The 20,881-nt window shown below is 42.9% G+C and overlaps 1 protein-coding gene across 3 annotated transcripts in view; it reads left to right on the top strand.

The window, feature by feature from the left end:
- LOC130193901 (cadherin-2-like) overlaps positions 1-20,881 on the top strand; it is a 78,005-nt gene that overhangs the window by 41,777 nt on the left and 15,347 nt on the right. For all 3 annotated transcript variants that reach the window (XM_056414729.1, XM_056414730.1, XM_056414731.1), the window contains exons 4-13: positions 2,635-2,808; positions 4,796-4,951; positions 7,150-7,294; positions 7,378-7,550; positions 8,258-8,395; positions 8,751-8,936; positions 9,926-10,179; positions 12,846-12,988; positions 18,470-18,703; positions 19,612-19,845. In XM_056414729.1, the coding sequence (XP_056270704.1) occupies positions 2,635-2,808; positions 4,796-4,951; positions 7,150-7,294; positions 7,378-7,550; positions 8,258-8,395; positions 8,751-8,936; positions 9,926-10,179; positions 12,846-12,988; positions 18,470-18,703; positions 19,612-19,845 (1,837 nt within the window). The remainder of the gene's footprint in view (positions 1-2,634; positions 2,809-4,795; positions 4,952-7,149; positions 7,295-7,377; positions 7,551-8,257; positions 8,396-8,750; positions 8,937-9,925; positions 10,180-12,845; positions 12,989-18,469; positions 18,704-19,611; positions 19,846-20,881) is intronic.

Genomic DNA, 20,881 nt, shown 5'->3' with positions numbered 1-20,881 from the left:
TAGGTTACACTCTCAAAAACGATTCAAGCCCTTCTTCGAGGTGACACATTTAAATATTGTTTGATACATTTAAATAAATCAATTACAAAAATAGATATTTATATTTAATGGGTGTAACACAAAATGTATGAATACTTTCATTTATTAGATTTATTTAGGTTAGATGGTGTGCATATCAACTCAAAATAAATGTGTTTCATTGAGGACTACTCTTTGCGCATGCGCCAGCTGAAAATCACTTGTTTACATGAGGTGAAAACACTTTCAGGGCTCTACGGTGGTGTAGTGGCAAGCACTCTCGCCTCAAAGCCAGAGGTCCGTGGGTTCAATTCCCAGTCGGGGCGTTCCTTCTGTGTGGAGTTTGCATATTTTGTTAGTATATATTTTGAGTTGGACAAACACAAATTAATTTAATTTAATGAATATCGTTATTTTATTTTAGATGTATTTGATACAAATGAGTTGGACGAACTTAATTACATTTTATTGCACTGATGTGCTAAATTTGAGTTGGAGTTGCATATAATTATTGGATGGCAAACCTGCCAACAATTTCATTGAGTTCATCCAATGAGTCATTTCTTTTCTATAGTGAGTATACAGCACACACATACAGTATATACTGTTTCTAGTGAGTATACAGCACACACACACAATATACTGTCTCTAGTGAGTATACAGCATATACTTTCTCAAGTGAGTATAAGCCCCCCCGAGGCTTCAGTAATGGTGGATGAACTATGTGCAGATATAAATTGGTATTTTCCAGCCTAGTAGACATCTGAGGTTGGCCAAGTGCTGATTGCAGAGACAAAGTGAGTCCAACAGCCATCTGCCAGTTTGTTTCATGCGCTAACAAGGCCCTCTGCATGTATACCCGACGCCGGCCTTGAGTGGCAGCTCATCTAAACGCGGCCCACAAATAGCCGGCTGCCGTATGCTTTCTCTGCTGTCGGCGTCAGCGAGGAGGAGACTCCCCGAGAGGGAAAGAAGCTGTCAGCGATCCTTCACGAGGAGAACCCGTGAGGAGCAGCAATGGAGGTTAACAGCCAGCGTTTGCCAGTGAGGAGGGAGACGGTGTATTTACAGCCCCCAAGCTCCACACGTCAGTGTGACAGGTCCACTGTAGAATAACGCTGTAGGTGTATGAAGTATTGCCGTCCACTTTGCCTCTTTTGACATATTTTAGTCGTAGGCCTCTCTGTTTTCTGATCTGCTTCTGTTTCCATTTGCTTTTGATACAAACTCTGATTGATTTCATTTAGTAAATCCTTCTAATTCTTCTCATTCGTCTACTTTGCTTACTGTTACGGTAGTCTTTTCGTAACCCAATATTTCCCACATGCTGTTTTCTAATATTTCCAGCATCTCGCAAATACATTTTTACTGGTAGGCTTTAAATGTAAAAGGTCCTGCAGGAAGTGATGCGTGTCGTTGACTGTAGCAGAAAGAAAAGATTGTGAATGAAAACAGTGTTTGTGCCCAAAAGAGAAGAGGTGAGTGTGACACGACTCTGTTGTTGCATCGGAGGTATAACTTCTGTGGAAAGAGACGTTGTACCAAATTATACCTAACATATACTCAAAAAGAAATCATCCACTCTTTTATTCGGGTGAAGTTGTAATGCAGTGGCGTTGGATCGCTCTAGCTCACGCTCAGGTCGATAAAGAAATGAGATCTACCAAACGAGCCCACCAAACAGCCCGGACCAGGGGGCTTGCGCCTCTAAAGACCCTGCGCCAAAATGATCTATATGAACATGGATATTATTGGATTTGTAAAAAAAAAATACGTTGTTTATTTATTTATTCATTGCTGCTGGAGACAATTTTAAGAAATGTATAGAAAAAAAAAAGAACGAGATTACCAATCATATAATATAAATACTAATGAAATATAAAAGATAATAATATTCTAATCGCAAAAAAGTCTTTATCTTGCTCCGCTGATTGGAAATGTCTCTTTATGTTGTTCTTAGTCATTTAGTTGATTACCTCTTATGTAATGACTCACATCTCTGATGTATTTTTTACAATGTATTCTATACATTCAATCAGCAGAATTGAATCAACCCCTTTCACAATCTGGTGTCCTAAAGGTCAGGGGCTGTCCTTTTCCTTATCATCCTCTGTAAAACCTGTGGTGTAGCTGCTCACTGACCAGTCATGCAGATCTCACACACACACACACACACACACACACACACACACACACACACACACACACACACACACACACACACACACACACACTGACAGGTGATGGTAATTTATCAGACGGACAATAATGGGAGCATTAATCTAAGCCAGTGGAATGAGGTCAGAAATACGCTGAGTCACCAAGCCTTCCCAGGCAGGCTCTACAAATCAGCTCACTCTCTCTCTGTGTGTGTGTGTGTGTGTGTGTGTGTGTGTGTGTGTGTGTGTGTGTGTGTGTGTGTGTGTGTGTGTGTGTGTGTGTGTGTGTGTGTGTGTGTGTGTGTGTGTGTGTGTGTGTGTGTGTGTGTCTGTGTGTGTGTGTGTGTGTGTGTGTGTGTGTGTGTGTGTGTGTGTGTGTGTGTGTGTGTGTGTGTGTGTGTGTGTGTGTGTGTGTGTGTGTGGCCCAGCACTCAACGCTTGTTTACTGTCTCTGCAGGTGAAGCCCAGTGATACAACACTGACTCAGCGGGTACCAGAGATCTTGTTTCCATGGCGCAGCGTGGTTGTCAGGGGCGATGGCACTCTGAGGCGGGTGAAGAGGGACTGGGTCATTCCGCCCATCAACGTCCCCGAGAACTCACGAGGACAGTTCCCCGAGGACCTCGTCAGAGTAAGACAAACACACACACACAAGTCTGGTTTACTGTAGCAGTGAGGACTTCTCCCTCACTGCTAGCCTCAAAGCAGGGACATGAGCACCTTCATGCGGAGGGAAATACAGTAAGCTTCACATTAAGGCAGCACGCATTAAAGGCATGTACACACAAAGCTATTTGTAATTAAAACGGACAGCCACAAAAAGATAAAGCTAATCAAATGCACAGGAGACGAGAGGATGTTGTCGGCCTGCTTTTAAATGTTAACAGCGAGGCTGAGCTGATGCAGTCTGACAGAATATTCCATCAGCTTGAAGCACAAAAAACTGAGTGCTGAAGCCTCATAACGGGCAAGAGGCCAGATGACCTCAGAGGTCTTATAGAGCCCGTCAGATTTATTGGGTGCAAAAGGCGATGGAGGACTTTTTGAAACAAAATTTTTTTTTAATCAGGGCGAATTCCTGATTCAACTGGATGCCAACGCCTACTTCTGAGAAGTAGTGAAACATGATGACATGTTTTCTCCTGTAAAAAAACCAGAAGGGACGTTCTGAAAGAACTGTCGTGAGCAGTGAGGAGCCCATCGCGATAGGCTGCAGATAAAAGCATGAACTACTTTCCATCCAGCTGTGACAAGAGGCCTCTTGCTTTACCGGGTGCCTTGTGGTTATGAGCCGACCCCTCTCCATGAGCTACAGCCGACCTCAAAACAAGGACCTGGAAGACCATGAAAAGCATATCTCTGGTAGCTAAGGCTTACATTCTGGTGCACAAGTGTATGTCTTCCATGCACTCAAGTGATTTCATGTGACTGTGTGGTTATACAACCAACACTTTTTGGACGATGATGTAACATTCATGAACTGAAGCAGTAGACCAGGAATTGATCCCTTGGGGACTCCACAAATGCTGTCAAACTCTCGAGGCGCAAAGGTCTAAAGAGCTGTACAAATATGATGTGAAGCAGACAAGCAAGCCTAGGCTTTTCTGGAGCGCTACAGAGCCCTGTTCGCTAATAGCTCTGTTAACTGTGTTAGCCCTGTTAGCTCATAGCTCTGTTAACTGTGTTAGCCCCTTTAGCTCATAGCTTTGTAAGCTGTGTTAGCCCTGTTGGCTCATAGCTCTGTTAACTGTGTTAGCCCCGTTAGCTCATAGCTAATTGGATTGGCTTAATGAACTTAAACTTATTGTTGCAACTTTATTGTAGCCATCGTTCTTGTAGGATGACATTATATGGCAATTTTGACCTTACTGGAAAAATACAAATTGGTTAAAAATAAGAGTTTGCAATATATCACAAATCGTTCTTCTCAATACCCGTCAGTAGTCCTGGGACCTGAAACCAGTATCCTTTAGATAACACAGCTCTCTCTTTAAGTGGATCACACATATAACTGAAATTATTCTTATAGTTAAATGGTGCCACGTCACGTGGCACCATTTAACTATAAGAATAATTAAATGGACAGAGGATGAATATGGACGTGGCCCACGTCCATATTCATCCTGTCTTTTTTTGGGTGTGTTTTGCAAACATGGTTGTGTTGGCGCCACGCCCCGTCTCCCCACCGCTGCCTCTCTCGTCTCTGCTGCGATCCCATGGACAGCATGCAGGATGTAACGCTGCATTAGCGTTGATTTTTGACTTCAGCTCCAATTACATTTTCTGTAATCGTATAACAGCAGCCTTCAGTCTTTGCTGGATGTTACCTGTGCGCGCCTAAAGTCTGACTGACGTTCGAGAAGCATCCAGGTCAAACTCAGGAAGTTTACCGTACTTGTATGTTATTATATTGTTACCTTTTAAAACAGGCAGCCGTGCTTACCGGGAGGAAATATTCCCCAAATTACACTGACAGCAGATGACATGGAGAATTAAAATATTTATTTTGAATACATACTTTATTACTTGTCACCAGCCACATTTGTTGTTCCATCTGCTCCCTGTGTATTGTAAACTCATTTGAAATACGTTTCCTCTTCTGTCTGTCGATGCTTCAGATCCGCTCTGACCGGGATAATAACCGGTTGCTACGGTACAGCGTGACGGGTCCCGGGGCCGACCAGCCCCCGACCAGCATCTTCATCATCAGTCCAATCTCGGGCCAGCTGTCCGTCACCAAGCCTCTGGACAGAGAGCATATTTCCAACTTCCATGTAAGACTCTTCACAGCTTCAGTCCTGGTTCATAGTTACTGACGGACAACTTCAAGTTTTGTTCTTTCTCACACCGTGTTCACACCGAATTGCGCGCGAATGCAATGTAAAGACAGATATTGGTTGAAATGTTTTATCTTGACCGAGAGGTTCTCCTCCTATTGTCGCTGTTAATTGAGAAATGCATGAAGATATTTCTTTTTGTGTTTCTAATGTGTGTATAAACCACAGACTGTCTATGGTTCAAACAATAACATTGCTGCCATATTTCTTGATGAAGCAGCTACAGCATAGCTTAATACTCCATTCAGACAACAATAATTTTAACAGTTGTTTCCATGTCGTCTTGTCTACAGACCTGACAAAGCATGCATCCAGACTTTTTACAAATCAACATGATTATGTAGTTATTTTAGCATCCTTTTGATCTATTACTTGCAATAAAAATCAAAGCGGAATATGTTTGTTTGGGGTTCACTCGGCTGTAGTGAACCTGGCGACGCGTGTCGTGCACAGTGAATGCAGCTAAGTCCGCGAACGAATCCGGATGATGTTCGGATCCCAGGCCCGACAGCGTTTGGTTTTCTGACATATCTGGGACTTCCACAACATGTGCAAAGCAGCAATAGTGCTTATTTAGGCCATGGTTGATGAAACGATGTCGATATCTAGCCTGAGGAAAGCCCCTCCTCTTCTCGGGCACATCAAGTGTGAGTGACGCCAACAAACTCAAATGAAACTTTCCTTTTAAAATACTGAAAGTCGATTGTTGATGGGTTCAACGAGGACTTTGAACCTTGATTTGAATCACACAGAATGCAGGACCGTAACGCAGTCACTGATTCACCTCCTGCTTCACTTGACGGCTGAATCTGCCCTCAGTGTGCCTCCCCCCCCCCACCCCCCCTTCCCCTCTCGGTGGCATATCACCCCACATGTTTATTTGTCCTCCTGGCTGTCACTTTTCCTTTGTGCAGAGAGATCAAGAGGACATTTTTTGAAAAGACTCGTAGTGTTTGCACACTATCTACAGTCACATAGACCTCTGAGAGCAGAGTCTCATGTTTTTGATCTGGAGGAATGCGCACACACACGACTCACACAGGAGTGGAAATCTGGTGTCACAGCGGGGTGATTTGCATTTAAGCTGTGTGATGAATATTCATGTGATTGGATGTAGTTGTCAGAGCAGCGAGCTGGAATGTTTATTCATGAGGGAGACCGTGGCTCTTTGAGAGCCTCATACGGATGCCACGTACGCTGCAAGGAATGACTTATCGAGGGGTCCAAGGCTGATCAATAGCGACATTCAGCATTTTTTACCGTCTTATGCTAAATAAATACACTACACAGGCCTGCTGTTTTCATTGGAAACACCAAAGACGGTTATAAAAAAAAAAAGATTCTTCATTTCCAAAATGACATGTTCATTGAAGTTGTATAAAACAGTGGAATGTTCAAAGGTGTGTTTTCCAATTCTGTGGACCGAATGTTCTCTTCCTGATTTGAATACTCCAGGCTGAGCTGAATTTAACGGCTGAAATGCATTACATTCAATTTGATTTTATAGCTCAGACCCGCGAGGGCAGCTCACAACAACATCCTGAGGAACAAATGAGTACAACTTGAAAAAGAATCATTGAGCTCTTAGGGATGACACACACACTCTGAAGGGTTCCTGAATCCTAAAGAGCTCTTTGCAGCTAAATACAATCTTTAATTTTTACCCAGAATCCACCATCCATTTGTTGGATTACTGTGAAATGTTGTGCAAATATTCAAGACCCCCAGCGAATGAATCCTACTGAATGATCCTGCATTAGTAAGTAAAGCCAAGAAACCCAGATCTTGAACTATTGGTGTCATTTGGGGTCAGAGACCGCATCGCAGTGAGCTGATTTAAAACGCAACTTGTTGTCTGATGAGCCCCTGAACACCTCCGGCGGTGGTTTGGCTGATTGCATCACAATCTGTCTTCGTTGCGTTTCGGGGGCATTCACACCTGTATGGTCATGTGGTCACATGACTGAAAACTGATGACCCAAAGCGCTCTTGAATGCAAGCTGTAAAGGGGGTCCCACCCAAATTATGTAATACATTTTATTGAGATGAATCTACTCTCTGCACTTGTGATACAGTTTGACCGAGCAGTTAAAAGCAGTGACCGTGTGTGTGTGTGTGTGTGTGTGTGTGTATAGCTACGAGCCCACGCGGTGGACCTGAATGGAAATCAGGTAGAGAACCCCATCGACATCGTGATTAATGTCATCGACCAGAACGACAACAGACCAGAGTTCACGCACACCATGTTCAATGGCTCTGTACCCGAGGGATCCAAGCCCGGTAAACACACGGGTGCACATGCTTGTTGTGGATTGAATCCCTCGACATATCTGTGTTGACTCGCTGTGTATTTTTGCTTGCAGGATCCTTTGTGATGACAGTGACATCTGTGGATAAGGATGATCCAAAAACTGCCAATGGGATGCTGCGATACAAGATTCTCTCCCAGAATCCCCAGAGCCCCTCCTCCAACATGTTCACCATTAACAACAAGACGGGTGACATCATCACTGTGGCAGCGGGCCTCGATCGGGAGGTTTGTGTGTTTGGGTGGACATTTTGTTGGTCTCATCCCTAAACCCACATGGAGCAGCTGCTTCTCAGTCGTGTGACTGTCGGTCCAGTCCGCAGTGGGACGACAGCTTGTGGCTTCTTATCTGGCCTCAGAAGATCCTACAGAATGTTCCGCCATGCTGTTTACAACGGTTGTTTTAAAGGGTTTTGTTCATCGGCTTGAAAATCAAGCCTCTTACTTCTTGAAAGTAAGTTGTGTAAGTTCAAGGGGAAATCATATGCATCTTTACATGCTTTACACGCAATTAGAAACACCTGAATCTACATCCATTCGACATTAAACATTGATCCCACTAACCCTCGAAGAATACTTCATCTTTTTGTGAAAGTGCCTTTTGTAATTCAGGTCTTAAAAATAATTTTGTTTTAAAAAATGAAGCACTAAGTTTGCCTTGTGTCAAAGTCATCATGGAAATGATATTGTTTTCCAATTAAAAGTTTAAAAAATGTAACAGGCATGAAGAACCCCTGTTACATCTAGCAGTCATGAACTCCCTGAACTGTAGTGAAGCAGCCCGATGGTGATGCTTCGACAGGACGACATTCCACTTCTGGCAAACGCCTTCAATCGGATCGATTTCAACTCTAATTTGTGCTCCAATATTCAAACTGGTTTGATGTGGTTTGTAGTATTGGGTCAGCTGTTGACTCTTCATTCTGTGTTTCCAGAAAGTCACCCAGTACTCTCTGATCGTCCAGGCGACGGACATGGAGGGGAACCCCACGTACGGCCTGTCCAACACCGCCACCACTGTCATCAGGATCACCGACGTCAACGACAACCCGCCGGAGTTCACCACCGACACAGTAGGTCCACACGCACGCACGCACACACACACACACACACACACACACACAGAGGGAGTGTCATGGCTCTAAAACAGCCAAACGGGGGAGGGGCACTGTCTCTTAAACAGCACTGACGCTTTGATTGGTGGCAGCAGAAGGCGAAGGAGTGAAAAACCAATGAAACGTCCAATATGTTTAGGTTGGATAGGGAGAAGCAGTGTTTGTGGAAAACCCGGTCTTTATTCCGGGAAGCAGAAGCAATCATCTCCACTTTGGACTCATTTATTGGTCGTCCTGTTTCCTGTCAATGTGACACATTGGTGTTAAAACATGCTGTGGAGCTAACGAATCCGTCTTTTGGTCCGCCGTTCAGTTCTTCGGGGAGGTGCATGAGAACAGGGTGAACGTCATCGTGGCGAACCTGACCGTGACGGATAAAGACCAGCCGCACACTTCAGCCTGGAGCGCCGTGTACCGCATCATCGCCGGGGACCCCACCGGCCGCTTCTCCATCCCCACCGACCACACCACCAACGAAGGCCTGCTCACTGTTGTCAAGGTGGGATTTTCTCTCCACCCCACACACACACACACACACACACACACACAAATGCACAAATAGCAATCAGTCACCGCCATGAAACACGATTCCAAGCCCCAGAAATTAGCATTACTTAACTTTACTAAAAACCTATCGGATTATTTGAGGTAATGTGAGAAGCTGCGGCAGAACGTTAGCGGTACGTTCACGTTTTGTTCAGGAAATTGGTCTCCACAAATTAACTTGATTTTGATTTCTGAAGTAAAAAGCATATGTTAAGCTATAAACGAGCTACACTAGGGTCACGTTGTTTATAACTTGCGCTTGATGAACTGTTTGTCACCAGCTTTGATTGCTTCATTGTCTGGCGCGCTTGCCTCGCTACGCGAGTATGAACTGTTTTTTCTCGGTGTGATGATGCTTAGTTCTCTCATTTAGTCTTTTTTTACCAAAATCAGTGTCCAAATAAACGAGAGGTCTTTAATGTTACCGAACAAAATATTAAAATCTCTTTACCGCAAACGTGATTTCAGGCATCCAATCAAAAAACACAAAAAAACCAGTGATGGGGAAGCAGAAGTTCAAGGATTCATGAAAGAGATAGTAATGTTTCAGAATAATACACAATGCGCAATCCAAACATAAAATACAATCTAAAGTCTAAGTTTCATATGATATGGAGCGTTTCAACATCTGGAGAAATAGGCTTGTGATCCTTCCCAGTAATCCTAATTAATTAGTTTGTAACTAATTATGGATTCGGTACTCGTTATCGCTCGACATGCAATTACAGGAATTGGTATCTGGGAGGAAGAAATAGTATTGGGACAAATCTAGTTTCAGAATTTATGATATATTTCCTGCTCATCGTTGCTTTTTAATCCAACATGGAAGAACAAACTATATTTTATGACATTTTTTTATTTAAAGCACCTGAACACAGTCAGTAGATTTATTTGGGCGTCCAGTGAACGTGCCCCTATGATCCGGTGCCTCCCTTCTTCCAGCCCATAGACTTTGAGCTGACCCGCTCCTTCATGCTGACGGTGGAGGCAGAGAACGAGGTCCCGCTGGCCCGTGGAATCCACCTGCCGCGGCAGTCCACGGCGACCGTCTCCGTGCGGATCCTGGACGTCAACGAGAGTCCAGAGTTCAGCCCCAATCCCAAATCCATCAAGCTGGAGGAGGGTCTGCCCGCAGGGTCACTGCTCACCTCCTTCACTGCCCAGGACCCTGACCGCTACTTGAGACAAACTGTCCGGTAAGAGGACCCCACTGGCCTGAGACCTCAGAGGCATTCCTCTCAGGGAGTTTCAGTTGTAAGTAGTCAGAATGTAATTAAACACACTCAGCATTCAAACAATTTCACTGTAAAAAGGTTGAGCAGGTTTGAATAGAGCATTGAATATATATCCTCCATCGTCTTTTGATAAGAAGAACCTTTGAATATCTGTTTCCCTTTTCATTTTCTAATTTAGCCTTGCATTTATTAGAATTCATTGTATGTGTATGTGTGTCATGAAGTGAGGTCATTAGTATACGTTTAATGCAAGGGAAGACTCCGTTACAATAGTGTTTAATCTATTTATATAGTGCACATCTTCATTTCACTGGAACGCTTTGATTAGATGAAAGGTAGAATGAGCACGGAGCCATTCTGTGTGACTGTCGTAGGCATCGTAGGCTGCTCTTGACTTCCTCGTCTGGGAACATTAGCTCGTTTGAGTACAGGAACTATTATTGGAGCGACCAACGAGCCTCTTACATATCTTGCATCAGTGTTAACCTTTGTTAAATGTCACAAAAATGGGCCCACACGTTGTTTTATGGATAAATGGATGGAATTTGAAACAAATATAGTTAAATTGCAGGTTAAAGTTTCTGAGCTAACTGTTTACAGAGTGAAATTAATTGTCTCTCTCAGCTGTCACATCCACTTTACTAATTATCCTGTGTGTAAAAACAGTTTTCTATGCTTTGAATATAATCAGTGATAAATACACCATAATGACAGCTCTAGGGCTTTCATTGTTATTCATTATTAAGTCAACTAATTATATAACTGTGGATTTTGGCTTGTTGGAATTAAACACAGCCATGTTTAACTACTTTCCAAATGTAACACTGCTTGGTCTAATCCACTAATATTTTGGTTGTTTGTTTATAGAAAATGGTTTGTTGATTAATTGATTGTTGGTGGGGGGAAGGAGGGGGGGGGTTGGTTTGTGGGTTACTTGGTTACTTAGTTGTTTGGATAAATGATTTAATGGGGTTGGTCAGATTATTCTGCAAAATGACCAGTTGATTCAACACGTTGCCATGCAAAAGTATTCATAGCTGTTCATAACAGCCAGACTCAAAGACAGAATGAAAAGCAAAGTCAAGACCAAGACCAGAGTGTATCGAGACCGAGTCAAGACAAGACTTTGAGGGTTTGGGAACAAGCCAAGACCAGACAAGTGCAAAACCCACACTGCTTTATAACATTTTAAACATGCACACTCTGGGCTTTCTTTAGACTCATCCAAAGATCCTCATTTCCATACAACATTTGAAGATTCCTCCTCATTCACCTCTTTGATTGCCATATCTACGGTATATGTGTGCATCTGTAAGTGTACCAGGAAGAAATGGCTTGCTAAAGTAATCAAAAGGCGATGCAGAGGTGAATTCTATATAGTATGAATATTGTTTTCCATGAGCACTTCCAATCTGATGTTACCAAATAAATCGGACAATGCGGAGGCGACATAGTAATATCCCTGCACTGCAGTCGGCGTGAAATAAAACCCTGAGTACTTCTTGTCTGAGACCAAAATGAGTACAAATGCATCTGGTTCTCAGCGGAGTGGGTGTGATGTTGGGTCGCCAGTTCTATACTGGTGCAGAAGTGGTCGCACTGATTCGTATGTGTGTCCGTATTTACCAACACAATTACAGTTTTTACGGACAGGGTGAATGTTTTGCCTTCTCAATTAGCGAGGGGGCGGCACGCTGTTCTCAGTCGCAGCCCCGTTTCCAGATAAAAAGCTGTAATGGCTGGCCGTGTTTCTCCTCCTCCAAACATCCTGACTGTCTGAATGTAAATCTTTCCGGCTCCTGCAGCACTTATTCAGCCACCAGCTCACCAACCAGACCACAGCGCCTGCACGACTGCTGCTTTTTCTTTTTTTGTGTCCACGTCCCTCTTTCTTTTTACATCCCACCATTTGTTTCTAAATGTAGTGCTGAAGTCTTCGTAGCCTAGCAACAGCCAATGGTGGACACACTCTGTTCACAAAAACATGCAAACGCACACCCACACTCACACACATGCGCGCGCACTTAAAGTGCATAGTACTGTGCAGTGTAGTGCGTGCCAGGGAGAGCATTTTTGCTTTCTGTTGCTTTGTATTCTGCGGTTGGTGCTGCTCCTCCATTTATTCATCGCCGTGCCTTTCAACTCTTTATCTCTCCAATTAGAAATATGACAAATGGACAATATTTCCCTTTTAAACGGGGCGGTTTGTGGCGGCTTGTTGGCAGCTCTGCTCACCTTTTGTGGAAGCTGTGCTACTTTGGGGTGTTTATCCACAATATGTCTGAACTGTGTGGCCGTTGGACGACTATCAGCAGCTATGCAGGAGGACGATCTGTCATTCTGCTACTGGTTTGTTTGCAAGTACAGAACATATAGAACACAGTTTTTGATTTGAATTTCAAATCTGTTAAATATAAAATCACTTCCATTGAGAATAAATGAGTGAATTGTGGTCACCTCGTGAGAGTGCTGCAGCCTCCATATATCAGCTCCCCGGTAGCTGCTGGCCTGAAGCCAAGGAGGCAGATAAAGAAGCCTCTCTTGGAGGTTTTTAATGCTCTCTCTCGCTCTCTCCCTTTCCCTCTCGCCTTCTCTCTCTCTCTTTCTCTCTCTCTCTCTGTATCCAGGTACTCCAAGATGTACGACCCCGCTAACTGGCTGGAGATTGACCCGGTTAACGGTCGCATTTCCACCATTGCCATCCTTGACCGAGAGTCTCCCTACGTCAAGAATAACCTCTACAACGTCACATTCATGGCCTCTGATAACGGTGAGATGTCGCGCTGCATTGGTGTCCTGCAGTAACCCCCTACACACACGCACACACACACACACACAGGTGGATTCACTGTGCCAGTGCTCTTTTGCTCTTTCAGTAATTGCTGTGGTGTAGCTAATCTTCACTACACAACACTTGAACACTTGTCTATTGAAAGTAGAAAGCTCCACAACTCCCTCGTGGAGATCCCCCCCATGTGGACAATGGATTAATGACAGTTTAAAGTTGACCATCACAGTGTGACTTAACATTTTACTGACTCTTTATTCTCCAATATTCAGTCAAATATGGGATCAGGACATCCTTTATGTTTTTCTAGTCTCTGATCTATGATCATGTGACATTTGAAACAACCAATCGGTGTGATCAAGTAGAATGAATCCAATTGTTTGATGGAGATGTTTTCACATGAATATAAAATTGATTTTAGAGATTGCTTATGAGCTGTTTAACTTCCTAACACTAGCTCTAAGCACATTATTATAATTATTATTATGAATATTTGTTTTAATCAATAAAATGTTTTAAATGTATTTCCTATTTATGAAGAGAAAAAAAAAAAATAACAATTATATATGTATATGTATATAGGATAACATTTAGAATTGTTGATAGTTTACTGAGCCTTTCAAATGATTTCTGGGAGGTGGCAAAAAAAGTTGCGTAATCAATCAAGAAAGGGATCTGTATCTGTTATTATTTATCATCAATGATCGGCATTTAATATCAGCAGCAACAAAACGTGATTGGGGATCTCTAGAAGTTAAATTTGCTCTGTTTTTCTGATCCGTTGCAACACTACTACTTATTCAGAAATAAAGTATCTAAAAGGGCAAGCCAATTATTCTGTTATTTTTTTGGGATTATTCTGTATCTTCCCAGTGGTTTTCCTTTTAATCCGAAGGTTGACATTCTGGTTCACTTACGTGTTTCAAAAAGAAGTATCGGCATGGGAGATAAGCTCAATTATTGATTTTGTCAATGGAGTCAGTTGAGAAGAGAGAGATGCAACGGCTTGAGTTTTAAGTTAGAAATGATCATCTGATGTCAAGGGAACGTGGGGAAAATATTGTTAATATACTGTACAAACTGATATTCATTTCATTTGGAGGCTGATATATGTTTTCTGCTGCTTTACCTAGTCATCAGATAGCTCTTTCCATCTGGTAACGGAGGTCATTATGTTGCTACAAGACTCCATTGACAAACAGTCATTACATTTTACAGTTAGTGCTTGTGTTCAAATTATTCATAACCTTATTGATTAGCTTACTGACATCATTGCTTTTAACTAATGCATGAGTGGGCGTTTCCATTTGAAAACCTCGGAAAAGAAGTCAGCCTTTAGCACATGGAAGCTTTCTCCCATCAAGTGTCATATACTGCCACAAATGTATGTATAAAGTACATACATTTCTAAGCGTTTTGTTTCTTCAAGAGAAAATGAAATATAGTGGCGTAGCATTTAGTCCCTCACGACTGGAAACATGCCATGATTTTGAAAATAACTACCCAACCTGAATGCGACTCAACAAACTAGCTCTACATGCCAGCTAGAATAAAAGGGCATGGAGTTTTTTCTTCATCCACAGTTTGCAGATCTGCTCCGTAAACTCACATGCACTATATCTTTTTAATATACAAATTCAGGCTCCAAAAAAGGTGTTTTTTCTGACTTCATGACAGCGCCTCATGTCCCTGCTTGAACTCGTCAGAATGCAGTTGGTTCTACTATCTGACTCTTCCTCACAGCCAGACCCAAGACTCAACTCAGAAATCCACACAAACCTTCCAGCGAATATCTCTTTTTATTCCACAGACGAGGACACAATTTGTCTCTTCTTTTTCAAACCTGATATTGACATTTTGGCTGCAAGAGGAATGTGTTTACTGATCGTAGTGGGACTTGAGAACATCTTTACTGATGATGAACACTTTTCATCCAGTGTCCATTTAGGCTATTTCTTTGATCCACACAAGCCACTGCTTTTAGAAAGTCCATTTTATATTTGAATCGATTTTAAATTTGATTAATCATAATTCATAAAGGAACATGACAGCTCCCCAAAAGTGATGCCCAAACTCTCGATCGCCCCCTGGTGCCTGGCTGCAGTACAGGTTATAAATCCCTCCCCTCTGTGTTAGCAGATGGGACATCTAAGATATCAAAGTACATATGTTCCAGTGTCCAGAGAAGTTTGCCGTTAGTTGATGCTGTTAAAAGGGGGCGTGGCTATGAGATTGATAGCCATGATTGTCAGCTGCTCTGATTGACATAGAGGTGGGAAGGAACTTTACATTTTTCACAACTGGAATTGTCTGTTTCAGACATAGATCTTTATAGCCAGTCGTGTTGCTAGCTATCTTAGTTAATCCAGAGCTGTCAGACTATCGTGGGATGGTGATGTATCTGAAACCACAACCACGAGTCTGTCATAGAACGTAAATGTCTTTACAGAGATCTGGAGTTCAGTAGTTGTGTCTTTTAGCCGCTAGGTTACGTTAACGATAACAAGCTGCTGCATATACTCTGGCTCCAAATGATGTCAATAGTGCAGGATGACAGATGACGGCGTCCCCATCAAGGACATTTGGGCTTCCCTGTTGTGACGAAGTGGAAATGTGTCGTCCATCTATACAGTCTGGTTTTAGCCATTGTAGTGATGTCACATCAACCCTATATTACACAACCCCTCGACAATGCTGCTAGTGTCACACACATCCGTTCCCATGGAAGGAAGAGCTTGTCTTGTGTTGAGGCACACCCCTGTTGAACATGGCATATTTGGGCTTACTTTGGGTACTTAAATAGTCTTCAGCCTAAAGTCAAGCTCACATTACACATCATGGGAAGAGGAAAACTCCTTCCTCTAAACAACGGACTATACTGCCCTTCTTTAATTACATTTCAATTCTGTGTTCTCGTAATCAAATATGCTGATCAAGAAAGGCCTTTCGGGTTGCATTGGCTTTTGGACACAGTGCTCCCCCTGACTTATAAGGTGACGTTTTTTTCTGCCTATTGAGAACATTGTTCCCAAAGTCTTGCTCTTTTGCTGATCACAACAATGCTTTATAGCCACAGAAAAAGGCTGCTTCTCTGTTCAGAGTGGAACAGTGTTCAAGAGGAATGTCATTCGGCATCCACTCCACCCTGCCCACTCTCCACACAGAGACCCCGCTGTGCTCCGAGCTTCCTGCTCACTGACTGTCCGAGCACATTTTCTGCCCCCGTCGAGCAAACGTGCACTGCAAGGCGATCACTGGTAAAAAAATAAAAAATAAATCCACGGACACACTCGGGACGCAAAGACAAACACTGGCAAGCCCGTGCAAGAGGGTACATGTCTGCAGTTTTTCAGCGGTCACCATATGTGCACCGGTCACCAACTAATGCTGAGCATACTCTGGTCTACACTTTGTCCATGAAGAATACAGAGTACATGCATTCATCACAGAAAAGTGATGTAGTATCGCCGTCATTGTAATAATATGCCTAGCTGGAAGGATGTGCATCCTCTGCATCAGTAGTTGGCCAGCTTGCATGCATTATTATACGACAGTGTTGATTATCCCCCCATATGCTGCCATCGAAGGTTTTACTGGGGAGCCTATCGCTTAAAAGATAAGGCTGTTGATGTCCCGTATACATTTCTTATTGTCAACAAATCCACTGAAACCAAACCAATTTGATCTTGTCTCAATATTTTCCCAAAACAGACACAATACTTCTTACTAGATGCATTCATTGTTTTGGCTCTTTCCCAAGGAATGATTTTGCAGACCACCATAGTGGCAGTATGTTTAATGGGCAGATATGTGTTCAATTTACTGAGTAAATAACCCTCCCAAGAGGGTCAACCCTTTTAATTTGTTCACTGCATGAGATATCGTGCTCGTCTTGCACGGCAGCTGGATTCTCCCAATATCACAAGACCCCTAAGGAACCTTTGGTTCTGATAAGTGATACATGTGATAAACTTTCTCTGTACTGACCACCAGGGGGCGACTCCTCTGGTTGTATAGAAGTCTATGAGAAATGTACTCTACTTTTCTCTTGATTTATTCCCTCAGTAATGATTGTAAAAATGAGTTCATGGTCTCAATCTCTAGTTTCAAGTCTTCAATACAACATGATGTTCATTTCGTAATATTTTGCTCGCCTCAAATATTCACTGTCAATGCACACAAAAACAGACACCTGTATTTTCTGAAAGTGACTGCCCTTTTCCAGACAGTTGGTTCAGATGAATCTTCGTAACAAGGTCAAGTAGCTATTGTGCCTTTCTCAGGACAAAATATTAACCTTGCACACATTTTTTGGGATGTAACAGTTCCCTTTTACATTAAATGAATCAACCACAGGGAATACACCTTTCTGGCTGTAATGCCCCTTTTGGTTGTAAAGACAGGTCTGAGGAAGGTACACTTGAGGTTGTTCACGGACTTCTCGCGCTCGATGGAAATCAGGACTGGAATGATGGATTAAGTTCAACAATATTTAATGGCAAGAAGTTTAACAAACAATCGATGCTCACGACCGTGGATTCGTAGTGATCAAGGCTCCACAGGTACAAGCTAAAGCAAGTGAGTGTTGCTGTCTAACCCAGGTCACCCAGCGATTTCTCCAAGTACAAAGAAATATTAGTCGTCAGCAGCCAATCACCTATTCTCAAAAGTTAGTCCTCTGTTATTCAGTCATGCAACACCTTCTCGTTGGCTAAAAGTCCGTTATCAAAACGGAGGGGTCAAACGTCACCACCCTGGGTCACTACGTCACTTCCGGTCAGACTACTAAAAAAGTACCTTCATAATAAAAGTCTAGTATGTTATTTTCCGGATTAAAGTAACGTCACAGGCTTCAACCGTCTTCGACATTTCTGAAATACTAACTAACATTCATTCCCATGCAACATACATATAAACAGTACCTCTTGCCATTCACATTTTAACATCACATAGTCAATACAGTAAACAGTGTATTTCCCTAATGCTTTACAATAAATTCATAATACAGTCAGAATAATATCCTCCGTAATATTTCCTATTATAATATCTTTCTATTTGTATTAATTTAAAGTATAAGACTTCCTCTATGTACACGTGCAGAATCAAAATACACTATTGCAACCTAACAAAGGCTAACAGAGAAAAACAATATCCATATATTTTATTAAGTTCAGCCATTAAAATCAGGGTGGCACCACATGTGACCTCTGCACAGGAAGCTACATTTTAAATCCTACTGTGGTAAATGCATCTGCCTCTTGTTGCTTTATTTGGTTGAATTTAGGCTTGAGGAGTGGGATTGGTTCGGGTAAGAATATCAGAGGTAGGGTTGTGTGGGTCATGCCAACGTCAAAGTAGGAAATGAGCTTTTAGCTACATGTGGTTGAAGACATGTTTTGTGTATTTTCACAGCTAAGTAATAACAGAACCTAAAATATTGAGCATCTTCATTCTGTTGTCCAGGTATCCCTCCTGCCAGCGGTACAGGCACCCTTCAGATGTACCTGCTGGATATAAATGACAATGCACCTCACGTGTTCCCCCCTGAGGTGGAAATGTGTGAGAAGCCTGATCCGAACGCCATCAACATCACAGCCAGTGACCTCGACCTGACCCCGAACGCGGGACCCTTCGTCTTCGAGCTGGCCAATCGTCCATCAGATGTACGCCGCAACTGGACGCTGAATCGCATCAATGGTCAGTATGGGATAATGTGTCTGCTTTGTTATTAATCTGCCTTCATGCAATAACTCTTTCACATTCTGTCTTTGCTTAAAGTGAAGAATACACCCCAGTATAAAAATGAAGGTTATTAATGAAGTCACTCCATAGCAAGATAGCATGCTGACAATGTCCACCTTTCAACAAGCTACTGGATGGACTTTTGTCTTGCCGTGTCCTGTCCAAAGAAGCTTGATTTACCTCATTATGTACTTAAGTCACAAAAATGATCCATTTATTTGATGTGAACGTTCACCTGACCAAAGTTACATACTTATTGTTGTGTGATGATAATCGAGTATGGTCTTTCCTTCAAATAATGCGTTGAGACATGGTCCTAAGCCCTAGTAAAAGCCACCGAGTGAACCTTGAGTTTGGAATATTTACCACAGAAGTGTATTCCCGAGGTGAGGAATAAATCTCTACGCTCAACGACTTGAGCCCTTTATCCAAGAAAGAGAATGCTCTTGCGTTAAAGCTATGTTACGAGATAAATGAGGGCCTGCGGAACTCGCTAGGGAACTGTTCCCCCGTGTAGCTGTAGCTTTTTAGAAAAAAAACACGTTATTCTTCTTTCCACTTACATTTTTTGTTGCGGGTTCAGGCATGGGGTTAATTTCGGGTAACCTTTCTAGTCCTATATCTGTTTGATTTTTGGATATCTTTAAAGATGACTTTCGTGGAAAATATGCAGAACCCTTCTATCCATCAGTTACGGCTGTTGAGTGCTTTTTGCAATGCAAAGAACCGCCATCTGCTCCTCTGACTCCCGGTGTAATGGAGGGCAGGGGCGTGAAAGATGGAGATGGATGAAGTCTGTAAGGGAGGGATTACCATGCTTGCTTATCAATCTCTCCCTGTATTTCTCCTTCCATCACACCCAGGCGAGTATACCCAGCTGAGAATGAGGATCGGCTCCCTGGCTAGTGGGATCTACGAGGTTCCCATCATGATCACAGACTCCGGTAACCTGCCCATGTCCAACACGTCCTACCTGAGAGTCAAGATCTGCCAGTGTGATCACCATGGCGACTGTGTGGACATGGAGCGAATCATCGCCGCTGGACTGGGTACCGGAGCCATCATCGCCATCCTCATCTGCATCATCATACTATTACGTGAGCCTCCCCACACACACACTGGTTGTTTGTGTAGCACTTGGCTGACCTCACAGAATACACAGTGAAGAAATGTTACACATAACATAAAATCATTTCAACAGTAGACAACATGATCTCATGCATTCTAGGAGTTTTGTTACAGCCTTTTTCTGACCCGAAAAAAAATATTTTAATGTGAAACTTGTGTCCGACTGTGTGAACATGCAGCAAAGTTTTAACTTCTGAATGTAAATGGAGGTGGACAAAACAATAGAAAGTCACAAACACCCACTAACACCTGTTTTGTCACCAATGGGAAAAGTTACAATCAACATTTATTCCCTGGACAAATGGCACTCCAGTAGTCCTCGTGTTTTTATAAAAAGAAAATGACACCCTCAGATCCAATATCGTTCCAAGTAAGAAACAAAATCAGTAGCTGCTCACTGGCCTCTCCCTGCTTTCTGATTTCAAATGTGAAAAACACTGAAATACCAGCCATGAGTACATTGCCTCTTTTCCCACATTAAAGAAACTGCATGTATTGGCTTAATTTGGTGGGACGAGGACATCACTTTTTGTTTAAAATTGAACACACAGTTAGGTGAACACGGAGTCAGCAAACATCGAGTCGAGTGAAAACCAAAACCCAGTCGGTAAGCTCCTGACAGCAAAATCATGCCCCAGGGCCCCCAGAGTGCGTTAACCCACCATGGCCACAGGAAGGAAAGGTGTAGCTTTTCTCCATCCGTTTGCATCCAGCGGCGAAGAAATTGTCACTTTTGTTCCGTGTGTCGTGCCGCCAGCAGCCGGCATCAGTCATTGTGAGTGAAGCTCTCTTGGTAAAGCATAGGTTTGCCATGGCAGAGATCCCAGGCTCTCATCCCAAGTGTGGATGCCAAGCTGGTTGCAGTTTGTCATGTTATCAAGTGGCACTTCATGTGTTTGGACACTGTGCGTAGATGGCCTCCGAGCTGCTGCCTCGCTATACAACTGAGTGGACGCACAAAAGTGTCTCATCGCTTCACTGTGTCATCACACAAGAGACGAGTGT

The sequence above is a fragment of the Pseudoliparis swirei genome, chromosome 5 (assembly GCF_029220125.1).
Source record: "Pseudoliparis swirei isolate HS2019 ecotype Mariana Trench chromosome 5, NWPU_hadal_v1, whole genome shotgun sequence".
NCBI lineage: Eukaryota > Metazoa > Chordata > Actinopteri > Perciformes > Liparidae > Pseudoliparis > Pseudoliparis swirei.
This window is presented reverse-complemented; position numbering and strand designations above follow the sequence as displayed.